The following is a 14,244-nucleotide window of genomic DNA, read 5'->3' as shown; positions in this document are numbered from 1 at the left end:
AAAGCGAAKAAGCGCGAGTCGGGCACAGGAGGGACGTGTGACATCTTCAGTGGCGAAGAAACACATCTGCTCGACGGGGTCTTTGTGTCACAAGGATTGCACATTCCTGAGGGGTATAATTTCGAGAGAGCGGGGAATGAGTGGAAAGAAGGTGTGACGGTATGTGTGAGGTGTGTATATTAATTTACTATGACTATGCATGAGTGAAATGGAGAACATCCATGTGTAGAAATGCAGACTTTTTATATGAATGATTATGTGTGAGTGTGTAATTAAATAGAACCCACTCCTATAAATCAAGCCAGCACTGCATTTATGGTAAAATGGTAGTAAAGTGGTCTTGAGTTGTGTTTTACATTAGTCAAATGTGAGGAGAGACAGCTGAACAGCCTCTAAAAGCTGGTTAGGTAGGTGGTACCAGGTAGCTACCAACTGAGTTGAATTATGTTACAGGAAGTAAAAAAGGTACCCATTGACACCACATTTCCCAGGCAAATTAACAGCACAGAGCGATTTAGGTTCTCTGTTGAAAGTGTCTGGGAAATCAGCCCTAAGTGTTTATCCAAGGGGGAGGGCAATTTGGGGAACATACCCTGAAGGTGGGGTTAGCTCCCAGTTCTAGCAGACACTTGACTGCAGAGGAGCACAGGTTGGAGGCGGCAATGTGCAGGGCCGTGCCGAAGTCAAAGTCACTGCAGGTGGTGTCTACCTCTGAAACAAGTTCATAGATCCAATCAAATTAGATTAAATAACACTTCRTTGTCTGCTTTTGCAGAAATGTGCTGTATATCTCAATGCTTCATCATGACAAGACAAACAGTTTAAGGAGAGAGGTGTGACATGCTGAAAGTCAGCAAATTGTATTTAGTTATTCTTTATTTGAACAGGCAACCGTAAGTGTAGTCTATTTACTGTTTGTGTCTGTTTATTCAGTATATTTGGAGATTTTTTTTGTTGAGTTGCACACTCTAGGAGCTCAGTGTTTGTCATTATACCTGGACGAACACAGTCTGTCGAAACATTGCTTATAAAATGATTGCATTTGAGCTCCTAGAGTGTGCAGCTCTCCTTTTCTTTTTCCATGTGTTCTACTCCCCTAGCCAGCACCTCGCCTAAACAGGTGTGCGGTTTTTTTTTGCCTACAGATTWTTCAGCATATTTGCCTACACAAGTACTCCCTTTGCACATACTGTATGAGTGTACTATTCTGAAAACTGGAAGCTTGAATCCTTATTTTTTGAGATCATGCGAGTGTGGTTGCAGGGGACAAAGTATCAAATGACAGTGTTGGTAGCAAGTTTCTCTCCCTTCGTAGCATTCTCTCCAGTTATCTGTTCCACAGTTTATCTAACCTGACCACAGTGTCTTTCCTCTTATTTTTGTCTCCCCTCTCTTATCCCCTATCCCCCCCCACCACCTGCTCCTCCTCCCCCCTCTCTCCCCCGTCTCCACTTTCCTCACCCCCGGGCTGGGAGGCGTGCAGAACCACCCGGATGAGCTGGGGCACATCGAAGTAGGCGGCGTAGTGCAGGGCACTCATGTTGGTCCACCGCGACCGCAGACCAGGCTCTGCCCCCAGGGACAGGAGTTGCTGGGCGAAGCTGGCCGCAATGTCTGCGTCACCTAAGGGGACAGACAGGCGGTCAATGGCTGCCAGAACACTACAGTACACATTGTCAGGGCAGACTAAGCCTTTCAAACAATATTTCTCACAGAGAGACAGACAGATGGTTAATAGACAGATGGTTAATGGCTGCCAGAACACTACAGTACACAATGTCAGGGCAGACTTTAAGCCTTTCAAACAATATTTCTCACAGACAGAGAGAGAGAGACAGACAGACAGATGGTCAATGGCTGCCAGAACACTACAGTACACAATGTCAGGGCAGACTAAGCCTTCAAACAATATTTCTCACAGACAGAAGGGCACGGCACGACAGATGGTCAATGGCTGCCAGAACACTACAGTACACAATGTCAGGGCAGACTAAGCCTTCAAACAATATTTCTCACAGACAGAGAGAGACAGACAGACAGACAGATGGTCAACGGCTGCCAGAACACTACAGTACAGTCCCCTCAAAATTGGGAAATATCACGTTTGGTTAAAACTGAAAAAAGAACTTGTACTGACAGAAAAATATGTGTTCCTTTGCGCAATATATATCCCCCCCTCAGAATCCCCATATTACTCAGAGGAGATCTTCCCCACCCTTGAGGAAGAGACGTACCATTTACAGGCCCAGGGAAATGTGCTCATCTGTGGGGACACAAATGCGCGCACAGGAACACTACCTGATCTAACGAGCACACGAGGGGACAGCTTTATTACAGGCCATTCTGTTTCTAACTGTCTTAATCTCCCCCATTGAAACAACAGTGACAGCACCGTCAACAAAAACGGAAGGGATCTGTTGCAGCTACAAAATAGCGATACAAAATGGTGACATCTGGACAACCCATTTTAAAAACACTCTACAACACCGTTCAAATTGACACAAACGCAGAACAACGCCAAATTCATGAGAAGTTGAATGGATTAGAAAAAGCTATAACGGACAATCAAAATCCATTGGACTCCCCAATTACTGACCAGGAGCTCTATAAGAAACTTCAGGCTCTCAAATTTAAAAAAGCATGCAGAACTGATGGCATCCTAAATGAGATGTGCAAACTTACTAGTGCAAATTTTCAATTGGCTATATTAAAACAGTTTAATTTGATCCTGAGTGTAGGTTATTTCCCTGACTTCTGGAATCAAGGACTCATAACCCCAATCTTTAAGAACGGAGACAAATTTGACCCTAACAATTACAGAGGCATTTGTGTGAACAGTAACCTGGGGAAGGTTTTCTGTAGTATTATAAGAGTTCTAAACTTCCTTAATAAGCACAATGTCTTGAGTAAAAGCCAATTTGAATGTATACCAAAACATCGCACAACTGATCATATTTACACCCTACACACCCTGATAGATAAACATGTCCACCAAAATATACGCTTGCTTTATCGACTTCCAAAAAGCATTTGATTCTATTTGGCATACAGGACTGTTCTACAAAGTTATTGAAAGTGGTATAGGGGGTAAAACATATGACATAATTAAATCAATGTATACTGGCAATACGTGCAGCATTAAAATTGGCAAGAAAATAACAGAATTCTTTAACCAGGGGTGGGGCCTTCATCAGTTGCAATCTGAGCCCTGCACTCTTCAATACTTACATCAACAAATTGGCCACTATTCTAGAAAAATCCTCAGCCCCTGGTGTTAGTCTCCACAATTCAGAAGTTAAATGCCTATTCTTCGCAGATGACCTATGCCTGCTGTCACCCACAGCACATGGCCTACAGCAGAGCCTAGACCTGCTAGAGCAGTACCCTKATTCAAGGTTTCAAAGACCTATCTGATGAGAGTAGGCTACCCGTCCTGTTGGGGAGGACGCAGAGAGCTGTGGGTTGGCAGCACACTACATTGCTGCCTGCCATAAGTTGAGGGACAGTGTCTGACAGACCAATCAACCTGCACATGTACTCTACTGTATGCTTATTGTTATTGTTGAATCTATGGTTATTTTGACACCTGGTTATTGTTGTTACTGTTGATCCGTTGACAATTTTGATTCTCATTTTTAATATTGTAAATATCCAAAATAAGCTTTGGCAATATGTACATTGTTACATCATGCCAATAAAGCAAAATTAATTGAATTGACAGAGAGAGAGACAGACAGACAGTCAATGGTTGCCAGAACACTATAGTACACAATGTCAGGGCAGACTTTAAGCCTTCAAACAATATTTCTCACAGACAGAGAGAGAGAGACAGACAGATAGACAGACAGAGACAGACACAGACAGACAGTCAATGGCTGCCAGAACCCTACAGTACACAATGTCAGGGCAGACTTTAAGCCTTTCAAACAATATTTCTCATAGACAGAGAGACAGAGAGAGAGCGAGACAGACAGACAGACAAGACACTCAATCACATGCATGCACACACATATATACACTACCCTCTACTCACCTATGCCGGGTGCCCCCGCCTTGCAGCAGTAGTGCAGGAGGCTCATGTCGGTCAAGCCATCTCGGTCATTCACACCACAGCCTCTCTTTAGGATCTAACAGTGGCGCAACGATAAGCATCACTGCTATGTCTAAATAGTCAGTTAGCTTATGTGGAACACAGATCTAATAATAGCCATGATAACCTAGAAATGTCTGAGACCAAGGGATTTTACAACACTGAACCGATATTAACTTCAGAAGCTGAAAACCCAAACAAAGATGGCTATCACTTTTGTTGTGGGAAGTCATTCGTGAGGAGGTCTTTTTTTTTTTTTTTTTTTTTTGCAGTGCTACGTTATGTTATCACTGAAGCAAGTTGTAAGCTTTGGAATTCATAGAGAAATGTCCACCTGCCTAAATGCTAAATTTCCCTAAGGACAGAGGCAGAGTTGTTCCCTTTCTCAGGGGGTCAATTATCCAGTTGCACACTATCTAGAGAAAGTCATTTTARRRRKGGGGGGGGGGGGGGGGRGAGAAGTCTGGCACAACACTGAGCACTAGGCCACGGGGAGGAGAGAGATTACGTTTGAGTTCAATTAAGATCAGAGCTCATTGTACTGTATAGTATGTTGCAGTATTTAAATAAATAACAATGTTTTCCACAGGTGATTAGCTACACTGAATAGTTATTTTATCATATACATTAACGTTTTTGTGTAAAATATGTCTGAGTGTGGCTGACTGATGCCGGATTCAAACTATAGACCCAAATCGAGCAAAGCCAAAACGAGACGTACTGGCTTGGCCTAGTTACGCACGGACAATGTGAAAAGAAAATATTGACGCCAGGACAGTATGGGTCAGCCCCATAGTGTGAATCAGGCATTAGTGTCATCATTGACAATGTCCTTTGTGTTGTCTCTTTGTCTACAACCCCAGGAGGTTGAACAAATGGGTTGTCTTAATGAACTAACCTGGAGAGATATTAAGTATATGTCCCAAATGTCACCCTATGCCCTTGATATAGTGCACTACTTCTGACCAGAGCCCTAAGGGCACTAAATAGGGAAGACGGTGACATTTGGGACACAAACTAGGTGTAATGGAGGAATAAGGGTCACCTCATTGCCGATCAGGCTGATATTCTTCTGGACCTGGGGCACCCACTGCCTGAGTACGGCGAACAGCTCCGGTACCGTGGTGCTGGACTCAAACAGCACCTCCCTGCACTGGGGCTCCTCGGGGTCAAAGAAGGAGAACTCTGGAGGAGGGAACGAGAGCAAAAACAGAAAGACACTTTTCATCATGTTTACTTGCAATCAGACCTGGGGTGTATTCACTAGGAACCAAACTAAAGCAAATGGCCGAAACGGGGAGAGACTAACCCTGAACTTGTCTAAAAAGATATGCCCCCTGTTTTGTTATGGTTCGCAACTGTGTGCATTAATGAATAYACCCTGGGTTCAAATAGTATTTCAAATATTTAATCTGGGCTTGATAGAGGATGTCTTGCAAAATGGAAGCAATAGAAATCGCAAAAATGCAAACCCCGCCCATCTACCACTCAAGACAAGGTACAACAAATGCTAAAAATATATTAACGATTTAGATTAATATTTAAACCCAGGTCTGCTTGCAATGAATACATGTATTGAGTATACTGTACGTGTGCATACAATAAGTGAAACCTACAACCAAGGCAATATGAAATGACACGAATAGAGCAGATGTGATTCCTTATTCTACATATCAATGCCAGGCAGCTTCGTACTACACAATATAGTTATATCTGAACATCCCACAACGTTGTGCTCTGGTGAACGTAGCCCCGGTGTTGCAAGCACCATGTGCTAACCAACTGTGACATCTGAATCACAGAAGAACCTGGGTGGATGAGAAAAGAGCCATTATGCCACCATCACTTACATGCACTTGTCTTTTCTTACTACCACTGACTGCGGCAAGTAAGGTTTTAATTGCAATGGCTTTGATATGTGGTTGTCTTATCAACCTTAGTTGAAAACACTGACAAAGTCACTCTAAATAAGAGCTTCCGTTAAGTTCTTTGGGAATGGGGGGCAGTATTGAGTAGCTTGGAGGAAATAGGTGCCCAGAGTAAACTGCCTGCTACTCAGGCCCAGAAGCTAGAATATGCATATAATTAGTAGATTTGGATAGAAAACTCTAAAGTTTCCAAAACTTTACGGCGAAAGCACACTTTGCGATTATGTTAGGTCAGCGCCTAGCCACAGAAAACCATACAACCATTTTCCAACCAAGGAGAGGTGTCACACAAGTCAGAAATAGCGTTAAAATGAATCACTTATCTTTGATGATCTTCATCTGATGGCACTCCCAGGTCTCTATGTTAGACAACAAAAGTTCATCTTTTGTTCGCGCGTTTAGTCCAGTAATCCAAATGCACAAGGCGCGGGCACTAAGTCCAGGCGAAAAGTCAAAAGTTCCATTACAGTTCGTAGAAACATGTCAAACGATGTATATAATCAATCTTTAGGATGTTTTTTATCATAAATCTTCAATAATGTTAAAACCGGACAATTCCTTTGTMTTTAGAAATTAAAGGGAACGGAGCTTGCGCTCGCGACTTAGCTAAAGGCTTTCAGCCAGACCCCTGGTTCAAACAGCTCTTATTTGCTCCCCTTTCATAGTAGAAGCCTGAAACAACGTTCTAAAGACTGTTGACATCTAGTGGAAGCCTGACCCCATTTACACTGTATATTGGATAGGCAATCACTTAAAAAAAACTAAAACCCTCAGATTTTCCACTTCCTGTTGGATTTTTCTCAGGTTTTTGCCTGCCATATGAGTTTTGTTATACTCACAGATATCATTCAAAAAGTTTTAGAAACGTCAGAGTGTTTTCTATCCAAATATACTAATAATATGCATATATTAGCTTCTGGCCTGAGTAGCAGGCAGTTTACTCTGGGCACGCTTTTCATCCGGACGTGATAAATACTGCCCCATATCCCAAAGGCATAGTCAACTTAGTGTATGTAAACTTCTGACCCACTGGAATTGTGATACAGTGAATTATATCTGTCTGTAAACAATTGTTGGAAAAATTACTTGTGTCATGCACAAAGTAGATGTCCTAACCGACTTGCCAAAACTATAGTTTGTTAACAAGAAATTTGTGGAGTGGTTGAAAAACTAGTTTTAATGACTCCAACATAAGTGAATGTAAACTTCCACTGATAATATATATATAGTGGCAGACCAGGGGGTTTGGTCCAGACGTTTTCACAGATCAGACATGGACAGAGTAGGATTAGCTCGGTTTCAAGGGTTCCTATTTAAATAATAAATCAAAAGAAAAGGATAGGTCTCCCCATGAGACCTTCTCCGGGATACAGTCTTCTGGGCTCCGGGTCTTGCTGTATCTTGTCRTGGATAAAAACTGAACTGCCTCCTTTTAGCTCGGGCACCGTCTCCAACTATACGGCAGTCACCTTTCTTCCCCCAGTCCCTCTGCTTGTGTGCTGCCCTTCTGGCAGCTTTATGGGACTCGTACAGCTGGTGAGTAATCAGCCCTTGATTACCCACCAACCACAATCAGCCCCAATTAGTCCTGGCCGGAGAGCCCGTCGAGACCTGTCACGTCCAGCAGAGGGAGCCATCGCCTCGACGAGTCTCCCCCTGGTGGCGATGCACCCCCTTTTTTTACACATTGTTTTCTTCATATTTTCAAACAGTCCATTTATATTTTCCAATGGGGATATACATTTGGTTGAGGTTTTTTCGAAGTGACCCCCCAATTTTTAAAATATTTTTTTATATAACCCTTCTTACATCAGCTGATATCTCAAAGTGCTGTACAGAAACCCAGCCTAAAACCCCAAACAGCAAGCAATGCAGGTGAAGATGCACGGTGGCTAGGAAAAACTCCCTAGAAAGGCCGAAACCTAGAGAGGAACCAGGCTATGAGGGGTGGCCAGTCCTCTTCTGGCTGTGCCGGGTGGAGATAACAGAACATGGCCAAGATGTTCAAATGTTCATAAATGACCAGCATGGTCAAATAATAATAATCACAGTAGTTGTCGAGGGTGCAGCAAGTCAGCACCTCGGGAGTAAATGTCAGTTGGCTTTTCATAGCCGATCATTAAGAGTATCTCTACCGCTCCTGCTGTCTCTAGAGAGTTGAAAACAGTATTGTATGCTTTGTAAAAAAGATAATCTTTGAGAACTATCACCAAAATAAAAACTAGACAGTCAGGGAGAATCTAAAATTAAAGAATTGGCATGGCATGGGGCCTCCATTGATTTTGTTACAATGTTTGAGTCACTCAGATAGCATAAGAACATGGCATAAGCCATGGCAAAATGTTTAGAATTACTGGAAATGTGCTTAAACTGCACATTTTCCCTCAGYCCCGTGGCAAAATGTGTAGAATTGCACATTTGTAAACTGTGTTGCTAAAGATGCTGGTTCAATACCCGTGCCGGCCTCGACTGGGAGACCCATGAGATGACTGTAGGTTTTTCTCCCTCTAGAAACAAAAATAATTCTAAATACCAAATCTTTATGCTTTCATTAATAAAATWATGATAAAAATACTCTTTCAAAATGCAGATGTTTATTTAGTTATGGATCCATAACGAATTACTATGGGAAAAAATATCACTGAATTACAGAAATATCCTCCAATTCTCTATATGTAATTATTGGYGGAGAGTCACGTCAGATTTTTCGATATACTGTAGGCCTACCGTAGACGACATGAGTCTCACTAGTGTTGAGTGAATGTGCTGTTAAAAGTGGTGTAGGTCTTATTTATTTAAAGAGCATATTGAAGTTAGAAGCAATAGGATTTTAACTATTTTAGCACCGTTTTGCGCTGGTCTGAGACAAGCATGGGGACTTTTATCTTCACTGAATCTACATTTGCGTATTGGTTGGACTACAAGTCAGTTAAGAACAAATTCTTATTTACAAGGACAGCCTACTCCTTCCTCCCCATCGGGTAATTGAACCCCGGTCTCCCGTGTGCCCTGCCCACATGACACAGAGATTCTTTAGCAAAATAGCCTAGTACTGTACTCCCGACCGTCAYGCTGTACAGTGCCATATTTTCCATTCTATCCAAAAGGAAACCCAGAGGGTTTTTCGTTTTTCTTGGAATAGAAACACCATAATATTAATCACGTTAATTAAGCAAGTAAGTCAAGTTTGGACACACCTACTCATTCCAGGGGTTTTCCCTTTGTTTTTACTATGTTCTACATTGCAGAATAATAGCGAAGACATCASAACAATGAAATAACACATATGGAATCAGTTAAGAACAAATTCTTATTTTCAAGGACAGCCTACTCCTTCCTCACCATCGGGGAACTGAACCCYGGTCTCCAGTGTGCCCGCATTCTCTAGTACAGTCATTATGGAAGGCTATCAAATGCTTCTCAAAGATGCCCTCTGGTGGTCAAACTAGCACTAAAGGTACCAGCGGTTCACACTTAAATAACGTGCCATAGAATTCAGTGTACACAGTACAGTGTACACAGTACAGTGTACACAGTACCTTTTAAAAGGAGAAACCACTGTATGAAGTTGAGTTATTGTAAAAATAAAATATATATTTTTTGGGAGGCAATAGTTCCATGATTTTCATTGTCGGACACGGACAAATGGTATACCATACAACTCACAAGGCCCAGACGCTTATTTTGGTACAACCTGTGTCCATATCAGACAAACACGCATATTTATTGAAAATGTTCTTTGATTTTGCCTTTTAAGAAGTCTGGAGAGCCGTAGAGACAAAATACATATTTTGGATTGCCCCGGTCGAGACTCATTCAATGGTTCCTTGCAGTTCACTCTACCTCACACAGAAGTTTGTCTATAGCTGTTGACATCACATGAGCCTCTCTGAGCCAATGAAAATTTACAAAAGCACACTTATGAAACGAGGTGGTGTAGTACCACTTATGTCACCTGGATGGCAGTATAATACACACCATTGAAATCACCACAGCGAGCTGAATCCAGCCATTTTTCAGATATACAGTATATGTCAGACTTATAGTTTTTGTTTTAATGGATCCATTCGGATTTGTCAGCTCAGTAGGTTAAGGATTATATTAACAATCAAAGGATGTATGTACTCTGTGTGTGTGTGTGTGTGTGTGACTGACATTTGTATGCCTCGAGTGTGTGCATGACATTTGTTTTACGTGTAGGCCTAATGAAATGTTTCAAACGCACTTTAATCTTTCAATACACTTAGATCTGAATTTCATGTGATATGTTGTGTTTCCTTACCGCAGTCAGTGGGCATGGGGGCCGAGGCCACCTGGTGGATGGTGGGGCGCGCTACACCACTGTGGGATAATGTGCTGTGACGGCCCAGGTCAGAGTCGCCCTCTGAAGACTCTGGCACCGGGACATCCTCTTTGGTCATCTCCCACCCAGGGCCTATAGACACACAAGAGCAGAGTAATAAATACGGGTAATGATAATCTACCAATCAATCAAAAGTTTTAGGCTACATCAGCAGTTATCACATGTGCTTTACAGTACAGATGACTTGTCAGACCAGAAGAAAAAACACCATTGGCCTACATGCTACATTGTGGCTGATTGTGATAAAAACCGATAGCCCCCTGAGCTAAAGCCCAGACATTAGCTCAGATCTTACCATCAGAATCCATCTAGCCTAGTACCATTTCATCATCATTGCTATCAAAGCAGAACATAAATGAGAAAATGGATGGCAACGGCATGCAAATAAAAAGGGTTTGATTCTCTTAAACGTATGGCCTATCCACTCATATGCACAATGACTTTTCTAACAGGCATTCTAAAAGGTTTTAGAAGATCACTTGGTCCAAGTCCAACACCACTGCATGGATTTTGGGTCTTTAAAAAAAAAATGACTTAGCAGAAATGTTCAACCACTACACATTCTGTGGTTGTTGTCTTGGATTAAAAACCATGTTAGAAAATGTGGTTGTTATAATTACAGGGTCCTTTCCAACTGACTCAAATAAAAAAAGAGCTACTGTGTACTATTATACCACAACTCCGGTTTTAACAGAATTAATTGCGGAAAATAGGGATATGTAAGCCCTGGTGTAGAGCAGACCCATTTAATAGTGCTGACTCCAACCAACAGCACATACAGTGAGCTCCAAAAGTATTGGGAGAGGGACACATTTTAGTTTTTAAAAGTATTAAAGTATTCAAACGTTTAGTATTTGGTCCCATATTCCTAGTGCGCAATGATTACATCCATCTTGTGAATCTTCAAACTTGTTGGATGCATTTGCTGTTTGTTTTGGTTTTGTTTCAGATGATTTTGTGCCCAATAGAAATGAACTGTGTAATGTATTGTGTGACTTCGGAGTCACTTTTATTGTAAATAAGAATAAAAAATCCAATTTTATTTGTCACATGTGTGGAATACAACAGGTTTCACCTTAGAGTGAAATTCTTACTTACAAGCCCTTAACCAACAATGCAGTTAAGAAATAAGGATATATTTACTTCATAAACTAAAGTAAATCATAAATAAAGAGCAACAATGAAATAACAATAAGGAGGCTATATACAGGGGTAACCGGTGGTACCGAGGCAATAAGCGGGGATAGAGGTTAGACGAGCTAATATGCACATGTAGGTAGAAGTAAAGCTACTATGCATAGATAAACAGCGAGTAGCTGTTAATCCATGTTCTTAGAATAATGAGGATGCTTGATTCATGAATTACAGATAGTACTGAATGAATGGGGAATAATGACGTGTGAGAAAGTTAGCATACCCCCAAGACATGCTAACCTCTCACCATTACAATAACAGGGGAGGTTAGCATGTCTTGGGGGTATGATATTTGTGCTTCTGTAATTTTCTTACTCATCATGACTCATTTCAGGACTACTTTACATGGTCACTTTACAAATTAACTTGATTAACCTGTACCCAGCACATTGACTCGGTACAAGTACCCCCTGTACATAGCCTCGTTATTCTTATGTACATGTATTGTGTTACTTTTTGATTGATTTGTTTTGTTTTACTTTAGGTTTATTTAGTAAATATTTATTAACGCTATTTCTTGAACTGCATTGTTGGTTAAGGGCTTCTAAGTAAGCATTTCACGGTAAGGTCCACAACTATTGTCTTCGGCGGATGTGACAAATAACATTTGATTTGACTATCCGTAATCATTGTAGCATCCACATTGTAAATGGACAATGCACCAATCCTCTCCAACCTGGCATGGTATAATTTGATATGGAATCTTTTCTTAATTTAAAATCAAATATACATTTATTTGTCACGTGCGCCAAATACAACAGGTTACAATGAAATGCTTACTTACAAGCCGTAACCAACAGTGAAATTTAAGTTTAAAAAWAAWAAATAAAAAWAAATWAAAAAAAATAGGTTTTAGGTAAACAATAGATAATAGATAAGAAAGAATGGAAATAGTCCGGTAGCAAACTGCCTGGTGTAGAGGTCTTGGATGGCAGGCAGCTTAGCCCCCGTGATGTACTGGGCCGTACGCACTACCCTCTGTAGTGCCTTGYGGTCGGAGGCTGAGCAGTTCCAGTACCAGGCAGTGATGCAACCAGTCAGGACGCTCTCGATGTTGCAGCTGTAGAAACTTTCGAGGATCTGAGGACCCACGCCAACTCTTTTCAGCCTCCTGAATGGGAATAGGTTTGTCGTTCCCTCTTCACAACTGTCTTGTGTTTGGACAATTCTAATTTGTTGTTGATGTGGACACCAAAGAACTTGAAGCTCTCAACCTGCTCCACTAGAGCCCCGTCGATGAGAATAGGTCGAGCTCGGTCCTTCTTCTCCTGCAGTCTACAATCATCTCCTTTGTCTTGATTACGTTGAGAGATAGGTTGTTATTCTGGCACCACCCAGCCAGGTCTCTGACCTCCTCCCTATAGGCTGTCTCGTCGTTGTCGGTGATCAGGCCTACCACTGTTGTGTCGTCTGCAAACTTAATGATGGTGTTGGAGTCGTGCTTGGCCATGCAGTCGTGGGTGAACAGGGAGTACAGGAGGGGACTGAGCACGCACCCCTGAGGGGCTCTAGTGTTGAGGATCAGCGTGGCAGATGTGTTGCTTCTACACTCACCACCTGGGGGCGGCCTGTCAGGAAGTCCAGGATCCAGTTGCAGAGGGAGGTGTTTAGTCCCAGGATCCTTAGCTTAGTGAAGTGATGAGGGCACTATGGTGTTGAACGCTGAGCTGTAGTCAATAAATAGCATTCTCACATAGGTGTTCCTTTTGTCCAGGTGGGAAAAGGCAGTGTGGAGTGCAATAGAGACTGCATCATCTGTGGATCTGTTTGAGCGGGATGCAAATTGGAGTGGGTCTAGGGTTTCTGGGACAATGGTTTTAATGTGAGCCATTACCAGCCTTTCAAAGCACTTCATGGCTACGGATGTGGCTACCTGCCAGTTGGCTACATGGCTACCTGTCAGTTGGTCAGCACATGCCCGGAGCACACGTCCTGGTAATCCATCTGGCCCAGCGGCTTGTGAATGTTGACTTGTTTAAAGGTCTTATTCACGTGGGCTATGTGAGTAAGCCCGAACAGCTGATGCTCGTTGCTTGTCTCGAAGCACGCATAGAAGTGATTTAGCTCATCTGGTAGGCTTGTGTAACTGGGCAGCTCGCAGCTGTGCTTCCCTTCATAGTCTGTAATAGTTTACAGGCCCTGCCACATCCGACGAGCGTCGGATTCGATCTTAGTCCTGTTTTGGCGCTTTGTCTGTTTGATGGTTAGTCAGAGGGCATAGCAGGATTTCTTATAAGCTTCCGGGTTACAGTCCCGCACCCTGAAAGCGGCAGCTCTACCCTTTAGCTCAGTGCGAATGTTGCCTGTTATCCATTACTTCTGGTTGGGGTATGTACGTACAGTCACCGTGGGATCGATGTACTTACTGATAAAGCCAGTGACTGATGTGGTGTACTCCTCAATGCCATCGGAAGAATCCCGGAACATATTCCAGTCTGTGCTACCAAAACAGTTTATAACGTGCTTCATCTGACCACTTTTTTTATAGACCGAGTCACTGGTTCTTCCTGTTTTAATTTTTGCTTGTAAGCAGGAATCAGCAGGATAGAATTATGGTCAGATTTGCCAGATGAAGGGTGAGCTTTTGTTTTCCCTCTGGTTGCGCATTTAACATGCTGATTGAAATGAGGTAAAACTGAATTAAGTTTCCCTGCATTAAAGCTATTTGA

The 14,244-nt window shown here is 42.3% G+C and overlaps 1 protein-coding gene across 2 annotated transcripts in view; it reads right to left on the bottom strand.

Moving 5' to 3' along the window:
• Positions 1–14,244, bottom strand: part of LOC112068072 (CAP-Gly domain-containing linker protein 4) — an 87,373-nt gene that overhangs the window by 65,259 nt on the left and 7,870 nt on the right. For both annotated transcript variants that reach the window (XM_024135082.1, XM_024135083.2), the window contains exons 2-6: positions 10,301–10,453; positions 5,136–5,275; positions 4,034–4,127; positions 1,462–1,623; positions 593–711 (exon numbers count right to left, since the gene is read on the bottom strand). In XM_024135082.1, coding sequence (XP_023990850.1) covers positions 593–711; positions 1,462–1,623; positions 4,034–4,127; positions 5,136–5,275; positions 10,301–10,439 — 654 coding nt within the window. In that variant the 5' untranslated portion in view covers positions 10,440–10,453. The remainder of the gene's footprint in view (positions 1–592; positions 712–1,461; positions 1,624–4,033; positions 4,128–5,135; positions 5,276–10,300; positions 10,454–14,244) is intronic.

This window comes from Salvelinus sp. IW2-2015, unplaced genomic scaffold (genome assembly GCF_002910315.2).
Source record: "Salvelinus sp. IW2-2015 unplaced genomic scaffold, ASM291031v2 Un_scaffold83, whole genome shotgun sequence".
NCBI classification, from domain to species: Eukaryota; Metazoa; Chordata; class Actinopteri; order Salmoniformes; family Salmonidae; genus Salvelinus; species Salvelinus sp. IW2-2015.
This window is presented reverse-complemented; position numbering and strand designations above follow the sequence as displayed.